At 38.2% G+C, this 25,192-nt stretch overlaps 1 protein-coding gene across 4 annotated transcripts in view; it reads left to right on the forward strand.

The window, feature by feature from the left end:
- Positions 1 to 25,192, forward strand: part of LOC128019640 (ras-associated and pleckstrin homology domains-containing protein 1) — a 58,855-nt gene that overhangs the window by 20,915 nt on the left and 12,748 nt on the right. For 3 of the 4 annotated variants that reach the window (XM_052605732.1, XM_052605733.1, XM_052605729.1), the window contains exons 3-7: positions 16,067 to 16,186; positions 16,554 to 16,656; positions 17,359 to 17,990; positions 19,537 to 19,611; positions 23,369 to 23,446. In XM_052605732.1, the coding sequence (XP_052461692.1) occupies positions 16,067 to 16,186; positions 16,554 to 16,656; positions 17,359 to 17,990; positions 19,537 to 19,611; positions 23,369 to 23,446 (1,008 nt within the window). The remainder of the gene's footprint in view (positions 1 to 16,066; positions 16,187 to 16,553; positions 16,657 to 17,358; positions 17,991 to 19,536; positions 19,612 to 23,368; positions 23,447 to 25,192) is intronic. The other variant, XM_052605731.1, reaches the window with a different exon arrangement.

Consider the following 25,192-nt stretch of genomic DNA (forward strand, 5'->3'; position numbering starts at 1 on the left):
AGATGGAAATAGAATCTGAAAGTATGTGCTGCTCCCGGGCAGCCGATCTGTCCCACTGTGTGCTGTTTTGGGAGTCTCTTGTAACCCTTGAGTTGCTAGTCAGCTGCTACATAAAGCCAGCATGACCCATTTCATGGATCACACTGCTTCTATCTGCCACTTTCCATAGTATGGGTAGAGATTATTTTAAGCAGAAATTGGATGAATTCTTTGGAATGACACCTTAGACATTTTAGATAAAATACACATCAAAACAGCTTGTCTAGACTCCCCTGAAATTATTCTTTTTTTTTTTTTTTTGTATCTCGAGAGGTTTTGGTCTTTCTTTCTTTGTCCAGCAGTTAAAATTGGTTGAACTGACATACAACATTGTAGAAAATATATTTAATCCAGGATTTTTTTTTTTTTACCGATAATAGACCAACATTTGTTCCCAATCTAATTTGTCTCTAATGAGTGAATTCAGGATAAATTTGGAGAACAGTTGCTTCAGTCCTATATTTGCTATAAATTAACTTGAAAATCCTTCCAATCATTGTTTCTTGTCTCAGATTTAGTAACAGGGTTGCAAAAATTGCAATCATCATATGTGACCCTGGAGCACAAAACCTTAAAAGTCGTTGGAGTATATTTGTAGCACTAGCCTAAAATACATTTAATGGGTCAAAATTATTTATTTTTCTTTTATGCCCAAAAATCATTATAAAGTAAAGATATTAAGTAATGATCATATTCCATGATGTTTTGTAAATTTCCTACTGTAAACATATTAAAACTTGATTTTTGATTAGTAATATGCATTGCTAAGAACTTCATTTGGACAACTTCAAAGGTGATTTTCTCAATATTTAGATTTTTTTTTGCACCTTCAGATTCTAGATTTTCAAATCTCAAACAAATATTATCCTGTCATAAACCATACATCAAGGGAAAGCGTATTTATTCAGCTTTCAGATGATGTACAGTATAAATCAAAATTTCGAAGAATTTACCCATATGACTGGTTTTGTTGTCCCGGGTCACATATAAAAACCTCTTGAGATGGACAAATGTTTTCTAAAATATCATCTCTTTTCACTAACATACTTTTGAAAAAAAGTTTATTTTTACATCCTCATCGTGGATAGTGCCATTTGTGGGCCCAACACAATGGAGGATCTCTAGGCTAAATTGTGGTCAGTCTATCCAAATTTCTCATCTTTAAGGGCTGCTTGGTGTGTCTGCCTCCTATGCAGCCCTCTAGAAAGGGTGTGATAGTTTTGATTCAATCCATAACGTGTACAAACCAGGATCGTTGTTTTTGTTTGGTCGAATGACCTTTGGCTGACTCATGAGCTCTTTCAGATGTAGATCCTGAAGTGTTGTTGACCTTAGCAGACTTATTCTACTGAATTCTGTTCCGCCTTGACCTTTCAGCACCATTCAAACTGACTGCTCTGACTGTACTGGATTCTTGGAGATAAGAAAAGATCAAGTGGGTACAGGAAGTGATGGAATGATGTCAGAGCACCCACAGGAAAGCACGTAATGGAGGATTGCAATGTGCTTTTATCTACCCATTCAATGTGTTACCACATTAATATAACATAATGTATACATATATATACATTTCTTTATTGTCAAACAAATGTAATGCATATTTGCCAAATAAAAGTATTAATTTATTTTAATGGTATGTTATGTTATGCACATTTTTTTATCCTCTCGAAGGTTTGCATGAATGACTTCTAGTTGCTTTGCTGCTTCAAATCACAGTCCTCTACATCCCTTAACAGTATTAAAAGGGTTTAGTGTAGCATGGCAAGTGATCTGCATTTGAAAACATTGACATCTGACCAGCTCCAGGCCATGTTTGCATGAACTCAAATTAGGTTCAGCTTTGCCATTGATGAAGTGCAGGTCATTGTGATGTGTACACAGGCACTTCTGGCAGCCTGGCCCATGTTCAAAGCTTGTGGGTTGCTTAAAAAGAGCATGGGCAACAGTATTGATTCATAGTGTGGTGCATTATGTCTCTGTGGATGAACACAGCCCCCCTGCTGTGTGTAAATGGGGCCTCAGCTGGACTGTCCTGTACCAGAATCATCATCTTTGATTCCATTCACTGTCTACTGCAGAACCCCCTCTTTCTCCTTACTCATTAAACTTAATGGTAGCATCAGCAAGACTGCATCTGATCCATCTTTTTACTGGCACTGAATCATGGCCCCTTAAATCCTTAAGTGCCCTGAGGCAGACAGTGTTGTCCTCTTTTATCCCAGCTAGAGTTTTAGCCTTGTCTATATGTTTAACCTCTGGGATATGGCTGTGGTATTACAGAGGCTTGTTCCATTCATGGAACATTTCAAGTAAACATAAGGATCTTTAAAGTGAAAAAATATATATTTTTAAAATGTTCTTGTAAGAACTCTTTCTATAAGAATGTTTTTTTGTGAAACCCAAAATGGTTCTTCTTTTGCATTGATACAAAAACCACCTTTTGGAACCATTTAATTTTAGAAATTTAAGAATTATTTTTATGTCTGACGATTTTGTGACTTTTAGCTAATGGACCTAGAGGACGGCTTGCTGTGTTTTCATAAGGTAGATTTTGAAGCACATGCTGTGTATTTCAAGTGTGTTATCAGGTGTGACCCTGTTACAGTGCAGCTGGGATTGGAAAAACTGGAGCATCTTTGCTGGTTGCGACGTCTGGGGATTCGCCAGTATGTGTTGTTGGCAGACGCCACACCCTTCTGGGCCTTGAGATGTACAAAGGGGCAACTAGACATGAGCAGAGACCTTTTAAGTCTTGCATAAACCTCAAGAGCTGAATTTGCGTTTAATATTTCAATTAGCATCCCTGCCGGAAATCTTACTTTGTGCTTTTGTGTGTGATTTTTAGCGAGTAATGATCAATCAGGAGAGTTGAACTGAATTAAGCATCTAACCTCATTATATCAAGATTGAAGAAATGGCTAATCTGAAAACTAGTTTTGTTAATTTGGAGTATGTTTTGGATCCTCTGCCCTGCATCTAATTGGCAGAGCCTTGTGTGAAGATTCTGTACCATTGTGTGTGTTGCCAAGCCTGCATAGGGGGTCTTCTAGCACATCTCCCGTTTATAGCACTCAGTTGTGCGTGAATGATGAAATTAGGGATGCTTTGTCACTCTGATGCTGGATGTTAGGACCTTTGAATCCTCCTTTTGCTTCCACGTCTTTTCTCTTCCCTCCTCCTTTTAACCCTGTGCTTTCTCGCTAATGTGAATTGACCACGTGTTTGACGAGACAAATGGCTGGAATACTTGGCCTAGCTTTGGTTCCAGTGTTTTATTTGGTTAATGGAAAGGCAGCTGTTCTAGAGCCAGACACCATCAACTATCCCCAGCGTAGTGAATTCTAATAGTTGAATTGATATCCCTATTTGTTTTTCAAGAATGTAACTTTTTTGAATAAGGCAGGATGAATACCTTTTTCTCTATTAAGGGTGGATGTATCATCCTCTCTCTTCGTTGTTTTCTTCTTTTCCTGGAAAGTGAACCACTTGTATGAACCCCCACCCTATAACAAACCAATTTGATGGACATTTGTCATCTGTAAAATATTATAGATCTATTATATTTTAAACAAGCGGCAACCTTCTGGTCTCTCTTGAAACCAACAAGTAAGTGATTTAAACTGTAATGCATCGACTGGGCGCTAGAGGCTGGCTGCAAAAGGGAGTCAATCCCAAAGATTCCCCATGTTAAAATGCCCAACTTTACAGCAGAAAAAAAACATGTTTACAGCCTGGGACAAAAAGTGGTTTTGGTCTATGTAATTTTACACTTCATTACAATTGCTAGGGGGGTGATTTTCTTTTATAACTCATCTATTTAAATTATATTAATCCTTCCAGTTCTAAGTTAAAAGGACCCTTCTGGACACTTTAGGCCTCAAAAGTTCTCTTTAGAAACCTACGGGTGATGTAACGGACACTACGTCCATGTGTGTTATTTATTATTATTTTTTTATACAGTCTATGGTTTTAAACCAAATTTAAACTTTTCAGTTGGTTGCATGTGTAGATGTTGTTAAGTGATTTGCGTGTGCATTTGTGAATTCATGAGGTTGGAGCATCGTCTCCCCAGGCGTTTGACCAGGGAGAGTGTTGGATGGCTCTTTGTTTATCCTGGTCAGGGATGTGGAAATGACAGGCAACAGAAGCACGGCAGATCTGACTGAATAAATACAGGTCTCCTACTATAAACTCACAAGATTATTTTAGTAAAGACTGGAAATCTGCAGTGGCATCAAGTTGGGAAACGATGACGATGGTTTTGCAATAATGAGAGCAATGAGAAAGGACCGGCACAGATTTAGTGTTCTTCATTCCAGGAAAAGAGCACTCAAATTCTTGCTTTTATGTGTTGCAAATAGTGCCGCCTGTGCAAGTCTGCAGCAAATTTAAAACTGCAACTTTTTAAGAGTCAGCATCCTAGACCAAATTAATTGACACATGGTTTTCTTTATGCCTTCATTGTGAAATCAGGGACATCACAGATTTCAGCTTTGCACGCCAACCTTTGCACTTTGCACGAAGACATTTTAAAATGCATTGTGTGACAGATTGGCTGATTGATTTGTACACATTCATCCTGATCATCTCCAATATCTGTCTTGTAATGACAAGGTTGTGTGTTTGGATGACTCAGTTCTGGAGGTAATAAACATGGAGACTTTGTGGTGCCACTGAGATATTATTTGACTCTAATTTTATAAACATTTAAAGCAGTGCAATCCTTGGGAAGAACAACTCTCCACATCATCTAAGAGAATACGTTTTTCTTATACTTAATCCTGATTAGCATACTGAGTGAATATGCAGTATGATCAAAGAGTTTGGTTTTTGGCACTTTATTTTTTTCACAAATATAGAACTTGTGTATGCAATCATGAAAAAGTGGCTTGTCAGGCAGTTTTCCTTCCTGTTTTAATGCATTTCCAATTGAAACAGGATGTTTGGAAAGGGCATATGAAATGCTTTGTCTTATTTATTTATGAAATAAATTATAACGAACAGTGATGTATTTAGTCAAGGCAACTGGTGTAAGTTGGAGGCATTTGATTGGACAAAAAGTTCAAATTATTATGTCTTTTAGTGCAGGATGTGTCATCAGTATTTTTTCCTGAAATAGAAATTGTTAAGTGGGTTTATATATATGCAAAAAGCCATTTTTATTAACTTTTAGGCATACACTAGCATATAAATGACCTCAGAGCTAGCACACATGGACTAAAAGGCTCAAAACTTTGATTTCATGGGGTTTTAAAAACATCTTCCATATATAGTAGCCATGAATAATCACACAACACTTTGAACTGTTCTCCAGAATTTGCTTGTGAGTCCTTAGTATACTTCGGTCTGTTAGAAGGAAACATTTCATGGAAAAGTGTGGTCCAGTGACAGATGTGTGATGGGTGTAGTCCAGGCGGGTGTGAGACACTCTTAGTGTTCTGACTTTAGCTCTGAAAGGTCATGTAGACAGGCTGCTGTTTTTACACAGGGCTGGTACATTTTACAGCTACTGAACAGACCTGGTAGTACACAGCAATTAGACCGCATGCTTACGTAACGGCATGAGTGTGACTTCAGTGCCGCCCAGAGCAGTGGCCAGTTTTATATACCTCTTCTGTCTTCCCACAGTGTTTTTCCAGTGACATTTTTAGTCTGGCTGTTATTTTAGTGTTTTGATGAACAGCTCATTTTCATTCCTGAATCCTCTGACCAGTTAGACCAGCCTCTAAAATAAGACAGTCCTGTCTGCTGCTACCACCAGCTGAGCAGCGAATCATTCGATCAAGTTGTGTCTTTGGTCATGAAATATCAATAGCCATAATTAAGAAATTGTTTTATTCATCAGGAATTTACTGGAGCAAAAAAATTGGATGTTTCATACCAGAATGAAGACAGATCAAAATGATATCTCCATAAGACTTAACAAAGGCTTTTTCAGCAGTCTTTTACAATGATCTATACGATTGTGTGGAGGAACATCATATGTTACTGAAGTAACACACTGCAGTTAGGTATCTAGCATGTTATTGGGACTTGGAGCTGATCTGATTGACTGGAATGCAGAGCTTTCTAGAATGAGGCATCAAATGTTAACTTTTGCTGAGAGCGAAAAACTGTTGTGGAATAGCATCCAGGTCTCGTGCAGTAAATGGAAAGGCAATCATGACTTTGTTTGTCAGACCTGTTCAGTAGGACATATTTCTTCAGTCTTTGGCGAAATGCTTCCAATGGAGAAATCTTAAACATTTCCAGCACACATCCTCAGTTGGATTCTTGATACTTTTTCTTCTTCTATCTGATTTCCCCGAACACAATGTGGCACTCAAGTCACACACATACTTTTGTGTTTTTCAGCCTCTCTTGGAGATAAAGGACTGCTTTAATAACACTTAAGGATCTCAGGGATCAGTGGGAATACGGCCTGTGATCACTCCCATATGTAGGGATCGTGCCAGAAACAGTGGCATTGGCTGAGCACCAGCATCCCTGCACCTCAGTCTGCCTGTTATATGTGGTCTCTGACAACCTGTGCTGACTCGAATAAGATGATTTAGGTTAGACAGTACCATCTGTTGACCAAGGAGACTGATTTGCACACTGCCATGGCACCATGTTTCATGCACTTTATGCAACTTATCATTTGAAAGCTGTTACGTCTGGACCAATTTGTTATGTGCTGGGTTTTTTTCCCCCAACTATTTTCCCTAAATCTATTTAAAAATTCTGTTAAGTTCCAGTTCATACATACAGTCAGCTGAAAATTGTTCTTCTGTGATGAGCATGTTTTAAGTGAATTGCATTCTGATATTTTTGGGACATAGGAAAAAATTTAAGGATAATACAACTGTCAGAATGAAGGAGGAAAATGCTTATTAAACACTGATCTATATATAAGACTTAGATCGCTCATCGCGTTCTAAACTGCCAACAGGCAGTGAAGCCACCGGAAGTATTCGATCCGCCATCTTACTAATCCCTACCAGCAGAGAGCACCATTGAGTTACATTCAAACCGCTGTCCTAAAATAACTAGATTTGAAGCAAATCAGTCAAATGGGATTTTTATGTTATGTGTATGTAAATTCATCTTTACTTCACATGTTATCTGCAGCGTTTGCCAGTACAGTATAAGCGATTCAAATCGTTTAGGTGGGTGTGTCTACTGCGCACTGACGACACAGGTAACTGATCCAACACAAAATATTGCCTATTTCTCTATGAACATAATTTTTTTAAAGAATTGTTAAACATGAACGTATTTGTATCGTAAATATATTTGAATATATTACAATGGATAATACAATTATGTTGTTAATATTGCTCTATAAATGAAAAGCTTAACGTACTATCTGAGAAATAAAGCTTTATGTCTTTAAATCCGTACTGTATATAGTCAGTTATTTCTCTGAATAAATTCAGATTTCAGAATGAGCAGTTTGTGGTTTGTTACATGTGTTGCGGTCGTGTCCGTCTGATGTTTATCGTGTTCATGATGTTTCCTACTGTAATGAACGTAGCTTTTTAATAAGTAGGGGAAATTCGCGAACTTTAAAAAAATAACCATTTACATGCCTAGGGTGTTTGCATTGTAATAATGTACAGAAATACTTCAGATTTATAAACGCTGACTTGTTAGGTGATGTTTTCTAATTAAAATCATACAATTTCCTATTGATTCAATAGAACGTTTACGCACACTAGGGATTACCAATATGGCGGCGCGGCGGCTTCACTTTCATGACGTCATGAGCAATCCTTAGTTCTATTAAATAGTTCTATATTATAGATCAGTGTTATTAAAAGAAAAAAAAAATCTTGAAAAGAAAACCTTTTCATATTACTCTTCTGGGTAGTTTGGCCAAAATCTTTTATTATATCTTTGGGAAAAATTTATTTTAATAAAACTGTGTCATGATTTCTAATAATTAAAGAACATTTATCTACTAAATCAAAATCATGTGGTGCGACCAATTACCACCAATTAAAATTTGGAAATGTTGTTCAATGTTTATTTAGTCACCTTATCTTTGCTCTCTAGCGATCACCTGTATATTTCTGTCACTTACTTTTATTAATCTGTGAATACCACAAACCTCTCTTAAGATTTGTTTTGCTATTTTGGTCCCTGTCTAGATTGTGTATGTGTGTGTGTTTGTGGTGTCCACACTCAGTGGCTCACCAAAGCCCCTTTCACACTGCACGTCGGACCCGGTATGTTGCCGGAACATTGCCTTCTGTGTGAAAGCAACCACTTCCCGGGATTGATTCCGGCATTAAACCCGGGTTGGGGACCTAGTAACATTTGCCGGGTTCAACCCGGGACAAGCGGTGTGAGAACAAAAGCCAGATCTAATTCCTTGTCAAAGTGATGACGCACGTTATCGCGCAACTCTTTTACCAGCTGTTTTGAAGGAAGATCAACGTTCGCGACGAAAAAATATGTGCAAACTGTAATGAAGCAGAGATCAGTTAGTTCCTCACTTTCCGCGCTGATGCCGAGATCATTCGCTTGCTTCAGTGAAAGTATAACATGCCTAATGTTTTCGACTCGTACATTACACGTCACGCCCTGATGTCACATGTCGTTACGGGATCTTTACGGGTTGTGTGTGAAAGCACGCACATATCCCGGGTAATCACTGGCAGTGTGAAAGTGCAAAATCTAGCGACCCGGGAACAATTGCCGGAACACTTTACCCGTGTATTTGCCGGAATGGCAGTGTTAAAGGGGCTCAAGAGACCTCCCTTTATTACCGAATAGAGATAAAATTATTCTTTTCAGCTTCCCTTTCTTATTCTTTCTTTATTTTGCTTCGAACATTTATAAAGAGCCTACTCGCAGACAAAGCCACTGTGACCTGAGCTTCAGTCTAAACATCCCCTTGGTACTGTTTTTGTTGACTGTGTGGAAAGCTGTCTTCAGCTTTCTGCCTGCAACACTCCTCTCTTTCTCTGGGGAGTAATTGCAATCAAACTACGAAGAAGAACAGAGACAAACAGTAAGGAAAAGAGAGGTATGCATGGGGGAAAGGGCTGTTGTGTTTGTGTGTTTCTGTGCTCCCTCACTCACATCTGGAATACTAAGCTGAGAGTTGGACTCTCTTGTTGATTCATTTTTATTTTTTCCTACGATGACTGAGGCCAGCTAGTCCTCACCACGAGTACATTTGTTTTTCTCCTCGAGGTGAAGGCAGAGTGAATGAAGGGAAATCTGGATCTTATTTGAAGCGGTTTCTTTCTGCCTTGACGTTCTGCTTGTATCCTCCCCACAGCTCAGCTGGAAAGTGCCTCGTGCGAGGAGCTTACTGCGGTCGAGTCACCCATCCCTGAGGAGGACAGCTGTACCGTAGTCATGGGAAAACGCTCCTCAATGTTCTGTGTTTTACTAAAAGTCGTTGGACTTGAGTTGTTGGTGTGGTTGGAGGAATGTTTCCACTCATGCTCCACAAGGAACATGGAAGTTTCTTTGTGATTATGCCCAGTCATCACTGAGTTACTGTATGTTAACCCAACAACAAACCAAACCCCCCTCTCTATTATTGCTGCTCCTGAAGTTGGGGTGAATAAACCAGAGATCTGCAAACTGCAAACACAGAGCTCTGAGCTTTTGGAGTAAACCACATCTGTATCAGATGAATGCTGGACTTGCGAATGGAAACTAATCCCTAAATACACTGTTTATTGTTTTTTATATAACTATACAGTGTACTATAATGTTTCTAAAAGGGTTTAAGAACAGAAAGTGAGAGGGTTTAAGATAAGCCATCAGTTTGGCTCATGAATATTTATTGGATGCTTGTTTTTGTGATTGACCCTAGAATCTATTTCTAGGTGTTTAATGCCATCAGTTCCAGTGTTTTATAAAAAGATAATTATTTATTTTATCTATTAAATAAAAATATTTTTCAAAAATATCTAAATTTTAATTGGGATTTGACCATCACAGTAGAGTACAAACTTGCTATTCCCGCTTCAGTTTTGATTGAAACTGTATATGTTAAGATGATAAGAGTCTCTGCTCAGTCAATGTTATTTTTAAAAGCGCAATCCTATTAGCTTTTGGCAGTTTCTTTACCTATCCTTTGCTGCCTCCCTCCAGTGTTTTCTTTCTTTTTTTCCATTTGGCTCCTGATGTAAATCTCATCTCTGCTCACTCATTGTTTCAATAGTTGGGGTTGGATAAGGTTTGCATGGATGCAAAAGTGCAAGAACTACTTAGGTTCAGCCATGTGTCTATGATTGTTTTCAAGACTGTGAGTTTTCATATATCAGATCATATGTCTGCATCTAAATCAAGATTTCAGAAAATTAAATTTGATAATGGTGTATAATTGGATGCTTCGATGCACACTTGTTGTTTTGAAGCTGTTCGTTGCCACAAGATGTCACGCAAGATCATGTGATGGTTTCAGAGGAATGCTTTTAATTATATATTTTTTTAAATAAATTTTACTGCCCCCAAGCATTTTGAATAGAAGTGTAATTCACAAGTACATTTAATATCCTGTTTTGTGGACTAGACTCATGTTTGAAGTGTAGAGTCGCTTGATGCACTCACAGGTGATGTGTTGATCTCTGTAGACCAGGTGGGTCTGTGGTTTGTGTTAGTTTATCTGTTTTCAGGGCTTTACCATGCTCGTCGCATTAAAAACACACACACTGTAAGACAAGCCATGTGTGGTGTGACGAATACACAGTGCTCACAAGCCCACTTCAAAGTCTGCTTGCATCCATTTTCTACATTCTACATGAGAGCAGACTAACTCTGAGCTTAATGCCTCTGATAGGCCCACACATCCCCAAAACATTACTTTAAATCACATTATTATGCTGTGACTGTTGGGCCTGATAATGTCATAAAATAATGCTCTGTGTCAAGTTTAAGAGCTTTGCCAGACACCAGAGTTCCATTGCTGATTTGAGCTTGTTCCATCACACACTACTGACCTCTGACCCAGAGATCAAAGTGTATAAGGTCAGGCAGTGGGAAGCACAATTCACACAGTTGCTGTCAAACAGCATGAAGTTGGGATCATGGGAAAGACTGATTGTCTGAGAATACCAGGAATCTATTGTAACATTTGAGCTGTGTTGAGAAAAATGTTAAATACAATATTACATTACTTATAAAAAAGTAATTACATTTATTAAGTTTGTTAATATGAACAATGTTTCTTGTGACTATTAATGTTTTATGGCAGTCTAACTTAAATTGTAAAAATCAAGATGTAAACTGAAATCATACTTCTTGTTTTCCCTTTTAAATTTATTATTTACAAACTTCTGGATTCAAAAATGAATATTGAAGATTGGCACTACTCTATCTGTTAATAATATATTATAGTTAATATACTTTATAGTTAAAGTTCTGTTCTGTTAGCATTACATTATATAGCAGGAATTCAAATATTGTGTGCCTTCTGTGAACAACTGTGATGGTCGAGGGGTCACACAATTTCCTGCCGTCCACACTGGTGTCAGACCGCATCACTGAGTAAACACACTGGTATTTCTTGCACGTTGAAGCACATCTTTTGGAGCAGCCCAACGGTTATCTCCATTAAACTCATTCTTCAGGATTTAGCTGCTCATTTATTAGTATTCTTAGCAAATCCACATCTCAGATAGATGCTGAATTCCTCTGGCAGGTTGGTCGATTGTGAAATGGCATCTTTGCTGGAGATTTGGTGCTGTTTTCTGACCCAGGATCAGTTAAGGATTTGATCGGCCGTTTGTTACAGTATATAATATTAAAAGTCACTGATTCGATGAGTCACATCTATTGATGAACTGCTTTTGGGAGTGTGTGTTTGTTGTGACATGGTAGAAGTTTGGAGTGGCTCTCATCTTGAGGGATGACTTACACAACAAGCCGCGAGGAATCTATTACATTCTGCATACTTCCTGTTCACATTAGACTGTCCTCCTACACACATACACAGAAACATGCCCTCAGATTGAATGTTTCCTTTGCTGCTTATGATTTGTTATCAGTAACAATTTAAATGAAGTGTAACTTAGAAACTGCCGTTCATTATAATGGCTTATTTCAGCTATTTAGATGAGCTAAATATGTTTCCTAAGCTAGCAACACTTGCAGTACTGCTCATAGTCAAAAGTGCATTCAGTTGTTTGGTGCTCATTTAAAAAAAAAGTTTTACCAATTTAGAAATTAATCAACATCAAGCATGCAAAATTTTTGGATTTGGGCCAAAATGTGAGAGGTATGTGAGCCCTGTTAGTTTCAGTTTAGCTTGAAAGAAATTTGTTTAGACTTGGTGTTTATAATATATTTATATGTGGTGTTGGCGCAGTGGATAAGACCAGAGACAATTTATGAAAGACATGCCACTTCCTCAATGCTCAATACAACTATATAAGGTAATCCCGAAACGGCAAAGATGGCGTTTGTATGCACATGCCCCGTCCCTTCCGCTGGAGAGCCAATCATCTGTTTTTAACAGTCAAGCCGGGAAACATTGAAGCCTTTCGTCTGGTTCCAATGACGAATGCGCACAGTTGAGGAACCCTTGCGCATGCGTAGTAAAGGTATAACCTGTGGGGAAAAGGGCATTTTAAACCTTATTTTGAGGCAAAGTCATAAAAAATGTCAGCGATTTTTATTATTTTATTTATTATTAGTTTCTATACATGCAGTTTTTATGTCCCGGTGACCAGTGAAAGTGCAGTTCTGACTCTGTGCCCATTCATTTAGATAGGAGCTGGTCTTGTTAGTCTGAAATAGCTGCCCGGTGGCATTGCCAAGATGGCGGCCGAGTGGAACGACTTGCCTAAAAGGACTTTGATAAGACTCATGCCTTTGGTGTGAGAGACCCGGGTTTGAAACCACTGTGAGACACCAATGTGCCCCTGAGCAAGACACTTAACCCCTAGTTGCTCTAGAGGCGTTCGACCTCTGACGTAGCAAAAAGTCACTTTGGATAAAAGCGTCGGCTAAATGAATAAATGTAAATGTAAATATATATTTATTCTTATGATGAATGGCTCATTTTTCATTCCTGTTGAATGACCTGGTATGACCTGGTTACCTGGTAACTAAAAGACCTGTTTTTCCTCCTAATAAAGCCATTTTGACCCAGTGTGACTTCTTTTCCAGAAAATATGGTAGCACCCAGAAAGCATTGTTTCCAAGTCGAACACATGAAGGTAATGGTGCAATTGCTGTAATCTCCTTTGATGATAATTAATTATGTTGATATAGATCTGATTCAGCACACTCACAGAATGTGGACAATGCAAGTACATGGCAGTGTTGGTAGTACACATGTTTCTGTATTAATTATTAGGTATGCAGTATCAAAGCTGCAGGCTCTCCTATATACAGTAGGAGGCAACAGGAGCGCCTGTTTTACTCTATCAGAGCGAAGAGCTTGCTGTGAGTGGAATGTGTAAGGCAGTGATGAGAAACAGATGCCTCCTCTGCAGGCTTGATGCTGCACGTGGACGCTGTCTCTCCAGACGGATTTTGCATAAAACGGAAAAGGTGCGAGCCAAGCTGTCCGGTCCAGCATTGATTAGACTAGACTACCGTGGCATGGCTTTGCAGCACGTGCGATCACAGACCTTCTGGTGATGATGATGCTGATGTTGTTGTCACATGTACACACACATACTCACTTGCTCTTCTACACGGGCCAGTGTGTTTATCAGCAGGGACCTTTTCAAGCATAGATTGAGTTTCTGTAGCGGCCCACGCCCCGGGCCTGCCAGTCCAGGCCCAAATCACAGGGCTGCTAACCGCAGGGAGCTAATTGTAGCACAGCTCCCTGAAACGCTTCCCTTTAATTCTCTCCCTGGTTTCACTCACTCGCTCTCCTCGGATCAAACATAAACAATTGCTGATAAAGCCGCAGAGGGCATCTGGGCTGCAGAGATGAGCCAAGAGAACATGTGAGGAGCGGAATCTGAATCCGAAGGCTTTCCAGGAACCTGAGACTGACATGTTTAGAATCATTAATCATTAGAAGCATGAACCAATTACACTATAGTTGAGGCATTTTAGGGGCTTTTTAGTATTTCCTTTAAAAAAAAAGTAGAGACAGACAGGAAAGTGACAGAGCGAGGGGGATGTGGGAGAGGGATTTGACCCAAGCCAGATTCAAACCCGATCCATAAGAGTCTTTATGGTAATAAATCAGTACCATAGTATACGGTACCATTCAAAAATTTGAGGGTCTGTTATATATATATTTTAATGAATACTTTTATTCAGCAAGGATACAAATGGTCAAAAATTACAGTATTCTTTTGAACTTTCTATTCCGCAAATAATCCTGTTTTTTTTTTTTTATGAGTTTCCAGTTTCTACTACAGTGTTAAGCTGACTTAGAAATGATTATAAATGTTTCTTGAGCAGCAAATCAGCTGATTTCTGAACGATCATGTGACACTGAAGACGGGAGTAATGATGCTGACGATTCAGCTTTACAATCTCAGGAATAAATTACATTTTAAAAGATGTATTTGAATAGAAAACTGTTATTTTAAATTGTAATAATCTTTCATAGTGTTTATTATTGTATTTTTTATCAAGTAAATGCAGCTTTGGGAAGCGTAGGAAACTTCTCTCAAAAACATAAAGAAATCTTTCATACCACAAGCTATCGAATGGTAGTGTATGTCAAAGTACTAGGTTTTGATCATCTGTGATACCATCCCTGTTCAATGATAGGGTCATAATACAGTGGATTTTGTAAAAGTGGTCATGGGACATGTTGATAATCCTTCAGCTGTGCTGGTGTTTTAAGATATTTGCAGTGGTCTCTGGTCACCATCTCTGATGATCCTGCAGGCTGATCTGATCCCTCTGCATTTTTGAGAAGGACTGACCCACAATTACAGGCTTGTCAGACTTCAAGTGACCCCCACTGCGTATCGTACATAACCTATGGAATGTTGACTTTAGAATGATTGGTTAAGAAATTGTTCCAACAACAACCGTAAATAGCCCATGTCTAGTGTATATATATATTTTTCCTTTTCGTAACATGGTTACGGTGGAGATTTCTGTGGCCTGGTACAGTCCGTCCACGAGGTTTCCTCAGCAGTAACAGGATATTTTCAGACCAAAGTACCTGAGAAGAATTTTAATAACGTAAGAGGATTATTCCCATTCTGTTATGCACAGTGTAACAGTGCTTATTTTTTTCATTGCCTAGTACATAAACTACTTATTAGAGGATTGGTGTGTGTTGCACAAACATTAGACACCGGAGAGCCGTATCGGCTTCGTGTTTTAACAGTGATTGAAATGTGTTGCTGCTAAGCATGCCAAAAACATTTCTACTGGAGAGGATGATTTCCAAACCATCTGATATGAACACTGATGATAAGACACTGATATATGCAGATGCGTGCATCACACACACCGGGTCTCCATGTGTCCTGCACAGTGTTCGATTCTACGGGATGGGATTCTTGTTAACTAGAAATCTTTTATGCTTTGAGTGCTGAGCACAAAGAAGAATTGGACCTGTGATGTTACATAAGCAATTTACATTAGTGACAACATTGGCCATCGGTAACATTAGTTTGTGCAGTCTCTGTCATGTATTGTCATGGCAGAATTTCTGTGTGTCCTAGTGGTCACCAGAGGGCAGTGTGTGATCATGAAATCTGAGGACTGTGATGCATGTGCATTAGGGCAGAGCCCAAAGAAATCAGCATGTTATGAGGTTCATATGTCAGATTTATTAGCATGTGTATTTATTGACAGTGCTTTTAGTTGCTTTTTTCTAAAGCATGTACAACAAAAAAAAATTATTAAAATAGTCTCAAGTACAATACCTATTTTAAAAGTTTGGGGTCAATAAAACTTTATATATATATATATATATATATATATATATATATATATATATATATATATATATATATATATATATATATATATATATATATTAAGATACATTTTGATCTTTTTTAAAAAATAGTTTCAATTTAAAAAATCTGTAAAAAATCAAATTCTCCCATGAATTCAGAGTAGTCCTGCACTTGTCCTGTTCCAGATGGAGCAGTTTTCAGATGAAGAGCTGGATCACGCTGCAGAGGAGGACAGTGATAAAGAGGACCAGGACCTGGACAAAATGTTTGGAGCATGGCTGGGAGAGCTGGACAAACTGACGAAGGTAAGGCTGAGAGATGATAACCGGTAAATCTGTGACATAATCTCATTGGTTGTCAGTTTAGATTGGGTTTGTGATGTCATTACCTGTGAGGCTTCAAGCAGTGTTATGAGTCTGTCAGTCAATCAACTCAGGTTTGTGCAGTGTCCTCATAAATGCATTTCAAGTTACTGTTTAAGCTTCTTTTATTAGTATTTAATGTTATGCAACAAAATGTATTAGGTATGAATGACATCAGTGATAATCTGTATTTTTCTAAATGAACCAGAAAGTCACGAAAACCCTCTTCGATGTGATTCACTGTACTGACACAGGTTAAACTACTGTATGTGTGTAGTCTCACCCTCTTTATCTGTTTTGCTGTTTTTAGAGTCTAGATGACGGGAGACCAGAGAAGGTGCAGAAAGCACCGCTCAGACGAGAGTCAAACATGGCCAACATGGCCTATCGCTTCTCCGTTTATAACATCAACGGTAAGGCCATAGTGTATTCTCTACTTTACCATCTCTAATATTATATTATTGTATTATAATATCACTATGGCCTCAGATGAGGGCTTTAGATTGTAGAATTATTATTATTTTAATGTCATTATGACTCCATAAGGATCATTTTGATTTATTTCCCTTTTTTTGTTTATTATGATGAGCACGTGAGGCGCTTATTGATTCTCCAATCACACTGACCATTCAAATGCCAATATGACTATTTAAACTACCATTCAAATTGGAGTTGATGAGATTTTTTTTTTTTTTTTTTTATGTTTTTGAAAAAAGTCTCTAGATCACCCAGAAATGAAAATTACTCCATGATTTACTCACCCTCAGGGCATCCTAGCTGTAAATGACTTTCTTCTTTCGGATGAATCTAATGGGAGTTCTTTTTAAAAATGTCATGGCTCTTCCAAGCTTTATAATGGCAGTGAATGGGTGTTATTTGTAGTCCAAAAGATGTCCAATAAAGCGCATCCATCCATCCTAAAAGAATGTGTCCAACATGGACACTTCAGTGTTCTGAAGCGAATTGATGCATTTGTGTTAGATATAGCCATATTTAAAACTATATAAACAGTAACCTCTAGCTTATGCTAACTGTCATTAGTCTTAATATTTAGCGTGCTTAAACGAGCTGGTTTGTTTATATTTGTGTGTATGTGTCCGTTTGTTTCTTTACAGAGGCTCTGAACCAGGGTGAAACTGTGGATCTGGATGCTCTGATGGCAGACCTCTGCTCCATCGAGCAGGAGCTCAGCACCATCAGTAAGCCCAGCAGCTCTTCCTCTCACCATGGCATGACTGGGGACACCAAAGTCCGTCAGAAGCCCCCGGCCGGACGCAGTCACAGCACCAAGCACACGGGCAGCAGCAGTGGAGGGGCGAGCAGCAGCGGCGGCAGCACTAGCAGTAGCACCCGCGCTTCACCCGCGTCCACCATCAGGGTGGGCAGCTCCAGCAGCAGACCCCCACTGGCATCCAACTTCTCTCTGGATGACATCACAGCCGAGCTGGAAAAAGCCTCCCAAAGCATGGACGAAGCAGCCAGGCAGAGCTCCACATCCTTCGGCTCTACAGTCTCAGCACCGTACTCTTCCTCCACCATGCATCGGCCGACATCCCATCATCATCATCATCATCGCAGGACAGGGTCAGTGGGTACGGTCACCGAGCATGAAGTGCGGTCCTTTGACTATTCCTCTCGCTCTAGCATTAACTCGGCCTCTGCGTCCAGCATGGACTCGCTGGACATTGAAAAACCCAAGTCTGATCCGGACAGGTTACAGGATGGACAGGACCAGCCGAGTTCAGAGGTAAACAGTGTTATATCGTATTGTCTGACAAATCTTGGATGGATTTTTTTTTTTTTCACTGAGCTTGAAGCAGTTTGTTAAGAATCCTCTTTGAAGCATGCATGCAACATGACTTGGTTTGTCTCAACCAGGGGTCCGGGCCCGATAGGGGGTCAGAGCAAACTTCCAAGGTGGCCTCAAGATGACTTAAAATAATTCAAAATAAGCCAAAACTATTTTAGTTCACCCTTTCAACATTAGTTTTTTTTCTGCTTTGTGGAACCAGGGTTTTGGAAAACCTAGGTATATGATGTACCATTGTGTGATTTCTAGACATGGAAGAATCATGTAAATTAATTAATTCTTATTTTATTAAAACTCCATAGGCATTTTATAATACACTTCTTTTTTGGTTATGTCATGTTATTATAATATTTTAAGGGATAGAAATAGTGAATAAATTTATAATTTTTTTTAATCCTTGCATTTAATCCTTATCCAGTAAAGGATGGAAAAACTTGCCATGGGGCCTTTGGATATCGTTGTGTTCAATGGGATTCCTGTTGGAACAGCCTTCATGTCTAAAGTGCTTAAAATGCTGCCCATGTAGGCAACTCATTTGGTTTTGGAACAGAACCCAGACAGTTCGTCAGGCCTCTAGCAGAGCAGATTAAGCATTAAATAGAGCGCTGCTTCTGTCCCTGTTTGAAAGGCCAAATAAAAGCGGCTTTTACCCTCACTGCAGACTTAATTACACAGATACGTGATTTTGCTGCAGTTTGGGTTGTATTTCGTTGTTGTATTGAGACCGTCTAACCTTCAACCCATCGTTGGTAAAGTTAAACGAATGCCGACTTCTCAAATGCGTCAGTTATCAATTACATTTTACTTCTTAAACGAAAGGATGGTCATCATGCATCAGGTGTGTGACACATTATTTCTTTTACTTGAGGCTTTTTCACATTGCCACCAAACAGCAATTTTTTGGGTTTTGTTATATTAGTATGTCAACCGTGTTAGGTAATATGAACCATGAGTTTGTGGTGATGATTTAAGAAGGCATATAGAACACTGTCTAGATGCTTCCCTCGATTGTTCAGAAGAATAGTCTTACAGAGCAGACTGATGTGGAGGGTTTTCACTAATCGATCTTATCCCACAGAGCTTTACTGACAATCTGATTTTTAATCGTTTTAGTTCTTATAATAAGTGTGTAATAGTAGCATAAAATGCATAGCAAATATTTATTTTCATTATTATTTTTCAACCATTTGATATTAACTTAAATGTATTATTATTGTTATTATTGCATTTAATTCAGTTAGCAATTAATTTCATTATGCACATTAAGCAAGCAAAAAAGCTAAATGTGCAGTCCATCTTATACAACACCATAATGCTTTTCATGATTGTCTGTATAGAATGGCTAATCTGAACTGTTTTTTTTTTTTTTTGGGTTAGTTTTAGTGATTATTGCTCCCAGTTTTCCCCTGTGCTTCACACTATGAAAAATCCTTTATGTTTATTAATCAAAGCACTAATGTCTCTCTTCTCTCTCTGCACAAAGCACTCGTATCTGGACAGGGAGACTTCTCTCATTCTGAAAAGCATTGCAGGAAAGCCCTCTCACTTGCTGACCAAGGTGATGCCCTCTTTCCACCTCTGGATGTATTGAGTTTCTCCTGGTGGCTTCCTAACCCTTCTGTGCATGCAAGCATGATACATTTTCATCCATTCTTCTTTCATCATGTGTCTTGATGTTAAGACACAATTAAGCTTTTCTAATGAAATAAAGCTTTGTATAATTCCTGTAACCTTGTTCCTAATATTTTTTGGTTAATTCATACTGACCCTGACCATCTCCCCACCTCCCGGGTCATGCTGATTCTTCATCTGTAGCCAGTGAATTCAGTATGTCAAAGGACATCAGAAGAATCAGAATAAATGGTTGACGCAAAGCGATGTGCATGGATACTTCATATCATTTACAATGTTTCTGTTGTCCAATAACAAAACAGGGACGTTTAAGTCTCCATTAACTCAAACTCTCAACTTTTGTATTGTTGAAATAGTTATAGTGCACTACACTTTAGGTCATGTTCACACCAAGTTGGAAAAGTAAACAGCACGATTGATAAAATAGTCTTTAACGTTCAAAGAGTTTGGTGCAAAGTGGTTAGTGGAGATGCATTGTTTTTATTTTTTAAAACTTGCCTTGCATGTTCATCTTGGTGTGAACTGACCTTCTCGTCTCATATTTTTCAACACCATGTCCCCTCAGGGGCTCCATAGCATCTGAGACGTCCACTTTAAAAGGAATTGTTTTGCACTATGACTGTTGATTTAATGAAGATATATCTGGAGAGCATGTTCGTGCATGCATGTTTTGAAATACTTGTGCATTTCGAGTTGTGGTATCAGCAGCTCTTCAGGACTGCGTTTTCAAATCAAATCATTAAACATGTATGAAGATGTGTAAAGGATTTTGTTGAGCCCATTCCATCTAGAGGTTAAACATTTGGACATTTAAGTTCAAAAGAACAATATAAAACGTGTCATATTAGAACATGAAGTTGAAAACTGGACATTAATTATTTGTGATAGCTATTAGACTAACATTGTTTTTTATTATTATCATTATTATGGAATGAAACATTGTTTCATCACTGCTTATGTAACACAACATCTGTGATAATGACTGTAAGTGATGACTATCTGCTCCCTTAGGGTTTGTATGTACAGTACCTGATCATTAGAGAGGTGCAGCCCCAGATCGGTTAGCTGGGGACAGGTGGCAGACAGAGTGACATGATCAGCACAACAGATGGGTTCTAGGAAGAGATCGAGTTTCTTCAGAAACATCAGGGTGCATTCCCACACAAAAGTGTTTTGCTTCCTCAGACAACTGAATCACAATCAACCAGTGTGTGTTTTCTCTTTTCATGGGGATTTACCTGCTCAAACAAAGCTGTTTTGAAACCAAACTTCCATTAAGCAGTGTTCAGTGTTAGTCCTAAGTTTTCTAAGCACAGATCAGTTCATCCTGTTAAACTGTATTGTGGCCTATAGACCAACAGCAGCCTCACCAGTGCCTTCCGGTCCTGGGACCCAGATTGATAGTGTGTTAAATTCAACACAATCTTATGGCAGTTTATAAATATTTCACATTTTTGTCAAATTTGGGAATTTCAATATCTCTTGTTGGTTTCGTAAGATCTGCTTATGCTCCACTGATGTTTCAGGTATAAGTGTGGACCTTCATGTTTTCTTTATTTCTAAAAGTGCGTAAAAATTCATAAAAAATCGCCACCTTATAATATAGTTCCATTTTTCTGTAAAATGTTGGTTAAACCATTCACTAGAAAAAATCATGTTGACTTACTATCAAGGTGGAGATCTCAGACTCAGTACAGTAGCACTCCAGTTTTAGTAACCCTTAATACATCTATGGGGAAATGGTTTACTGTTGTGCTAACCGTCTTTTGTTTTGCTGTACTTTGCTGTGAACACTATCTAGTGTGAGTCAGTTGTGTTGTAGCGGCATTAGCAAAGCTTGGAGTTAGTTGAGGTGATCTGATTGGTTGGAGGAGTAGAGTGAACGTGCTGGAAATCCGCTTTACACTTGGTAGGTTTCATCAACTAGATTTTCATTCCTTACTCGGACACTGCCCTTGTTCACTACACTTGAGCATACTTTTCAAAAGAGTACTTATTACAGATATAAAATACTTCAAAATACTTTTGTGAACTGAATGTAGTGTTTTCGGAACACTTAATTGCATCTTAACTGCAATTAAATGATAACTGTAACTGTGTTATAGTTTAAATTGATATAAATGTAGAGGATAAAGCAGTTTGGAAAAAGGATGGATGGATGGACTTACCATAATGTTGTTCCAAACCCATAAAACCTATTTGATCATCAAGTCATATTTTTAATTAAATCTGAGAGACTTCCGTTCCTCTGTTGAAATGGTCCATTCAACCAAAACTTTTAGATTCAGAAATGTTCATAAAGACATGAAAGAATGAGGTTTGTTTTTGCTCAACATGCAATCGAGCTTCCATTTACCATATTCAATATACGTTATACGTTTACGTTTTTGCACAAAGAAAGACTTGAATTAAATCATATAAAGCAAATATGTCAGAGGACTTTGATTAAACCGCTCAGTCCATACGGATTACTTTTACCATTTAAGTTTCAGTCAAATAGACTTTAAGTAGAGGGATAGAAATCTTTAAATCTGATTAATATGAGCAAGAATAAATACAGAGCTCTGAATATGAATATTGTGCTATTTGCATGTTACTATTTCTATAGTCGATGTGTTCAGCATTAGTCAGGAGAGGTTGTTTACTGTTAAGAGGCTTGAACTGTAATTCTCTCATTTGCCATTTGGACGGTCAAAATGAGGAGTCATGTGTGTCCAGATTTTAGGATGATTCTGTAGCTATCCTATTCCGTAGCCGTTTTCTAGTGTGTTTGTGTTTTATTCACTGTAGTGTGAGAGGATAATACAATGTGATTCGGCACAATCCCAAACCCAGACTAAAGCAGTTGCACACACACACACACACACAGAGTAACAGAGATGGGGAGGGCTTGACAGAAGTCTGACAGTAAAAGGGGAGGGATCATCTCTTTGTTTCACACACACACTGAGAGAGAGAGAGAGATTAGCCAGTAGACGAGAGGTAGTAGAGTGTAGCCATTTCTGCCCATCCTCCACCTCTCTTCTGCTTGTAGTAGATGCATTTTATGCTCTTGGGCAGAGGAGCTTCTCTCTTGGAATCATTTATGCTGTTGAAGGGGTATTCCAGTTATTTATTCTTCAGTAATCTCACAGCTTCCAGACCGTTACGGATTTACATGGACATTAAATTGCTCTGATCATGGATCTGCCTACCTCAGCGACGGCCAGAACAGTCACGAACGGACATGGCCCAGCTTCAGACTTCCTACAATGGGATATCTTTCTATTTGACTGGACCTATAACTAAATGTGACTATTGAAAAGCAGCTTTCTGTAATCTGTTGTGGCGAATCTGTATTGGGGATTGCAAAAGGGCTGCCAGATGCAGATGGGGCGAGTGCCAGGGGAAGAGCATTCAGATTGTATTTCCTTACAAATTTCATAGCACTGCTTGTTTTTAAGCCTGTACCTTCCTCTTTATTATTTTTGCACCCAAAATCTGTTCTTCAAGATCAAAATAATCCTTTTTACAATGGCATCTTGCTGGAAAAGCCAGGTAAATGTGAGGGTTGTGCATTCCAGATCTTATATGTAGATCTTCAAATGTCCAAATGTTTAACCAGAGGAGTAGGACGTTAGTTACTCATAACAGTGCACTAATAATTCAGATGTAGGTGACTGTGTTTGTATGTGTATATTTAGGAGGAACAAGCTGCCAAACATAAAGCTGAGAAGATCCGAGTAGCCCTGGAGAAGATAAAGGAAGCACAGGTTAAAAAGGTGAGGTGACCAGCAGTTTTTTTTGTTTTTTTTTTGTTTACGTGTAAACATAGCTTAACTGAACAAGTGACGCAAACCTGATCACACATAATGTTTACAGTAATTTAACAACCTGTAATGATACAGGTTGTTTTCAAATGACACCCTCAGCATGTGCAGTGTGGTGTGGTGTAGAAGTGGGTCATCCTGGTGTAATGCAGCACACTGAATCAGGCCCTCGTGGGACCTGGGAAATGATTTCATAGCACATTTTCAGTGTTAATGTTCGTGTAATTTGGCTTTGGAAGAGCTGTGTTGACTCTAAAAGACTGACCATATTCAGTTGACCAATGTCTTTAATTTACTGTAATTAACACTTTCTACTTTGGTTTATGTTTTAATAATAAAAATAATAATTTATAATCGTTGTTCATAAAATAATAAAAATAAGATTTGTTAGTGTTTTTTAATGATTTTTTAATGAAGGTGCCCCCCCCCACACACACTTTTTTTACACTTTCTACTTTGGTTAGCGGTTCTTTAATAATAATAATAATAATAATTATTATTATTATTATTATTATTACTTTGTATTAACATTATTATGTTATGTTATTGTTGTTTTCTAATAAGCAATAAGCCCATTAAAGCCATAGTTCACAGTGATTATATTTTGGCACAATGCCGACTGTTAGCTGTTCTAAAATCAGTATAAACCACAGCTTCATGGGGCTTATGGTTACTACAAACACCTGTCAAGGATTAAAGAAATAAACAAACAGCAACATGAAAACGTATTTGTAAACGTATTATTATTATTATTTTTATATATGAAAAAAAAAACATTAAGGTGTTTATATAGTATTTTACAATGGCTTTGAACGTGGCTCAGCCAGTCATAATCAGGGGACCTTAACTATACATATAAGTTTAAGGATACGTTCTCAGTATTAACTTGCTTATTTGTATCAACTTGCTTATTAAAATGCATATTACTAACATATTGGCTGTTTATTAGTACTTAAAAGCACATATTAATGCCTTATTCTGCATGACCATATTTTACATCCCTTAATCCTAACCAATATCTAAAATTAACTCTACCTTACTAACTATTAATAGGCAACACATTTTGGTAAACTATTTAGTTACTGTCCATTAAAGAAACAAAAATAATATTAATAATTTTGTCATATTTTTCTGATACTGTAGTAAATAAAAATGACTGATCTCTATAATCTCTTGAATTTTTTGAATGCTTCACTCTTTGTTGGCAAGTATGACTGTATACAAGTAGATAAAAGTGCAGTTACAAAAATTGATGTCCTTTGTCAGGGCTTTTTGAGGTTTCTATGCTGTTATCTGAAAACAGGGTGAAACAGGGCTGTGTTTATACAAACAACCCGGATGATCAAGACAACTTAAACACATTCTGTGTGTCTGTGCACGTGCACACGTGTGGCCTTACTGTCCCCCAGCATCTGTTCTCCAAATATATTAGTGTGGCTCAGCAGCCCTGATGGAACGTTTTCTGGGTCAGGTCACAGTACACAAACTGAGCCTGCTGCTCTGAAATCTCTCTTGAAGTGAAATCGCTTTAAATGTCCTCTTAAAATTTACAGTTAATCTGGAATGAGTGCTTGCAGACAGTAGCGAGCTGCTGGTTTTATGGCGGTGCTCAGGGAGGAAGCTGTCACCTTCTGAGATATTGATCTCCCTAATTATGATCTGAGAAATACATTTCTGTTAAAGATATCTGTGGATATT

The sequence above is a fragment of the Carassius gibelio genome, chromosome A9 (assembly GCF_023724105.1).
Source record: "Carassius gibelio isolate Cgi1373 ecotype wild population from Czech Republic chromosome A9, carGib1.2-hapl.c, whole genome shotgun sequence".
Taxonomy (NCBI): domain Eukaryota; kingdom Metazoa; phylum Chordata; class Actinopteri; order Cypriniformes; family Cyprinidae; genus Carassius; species Carassius gibelio.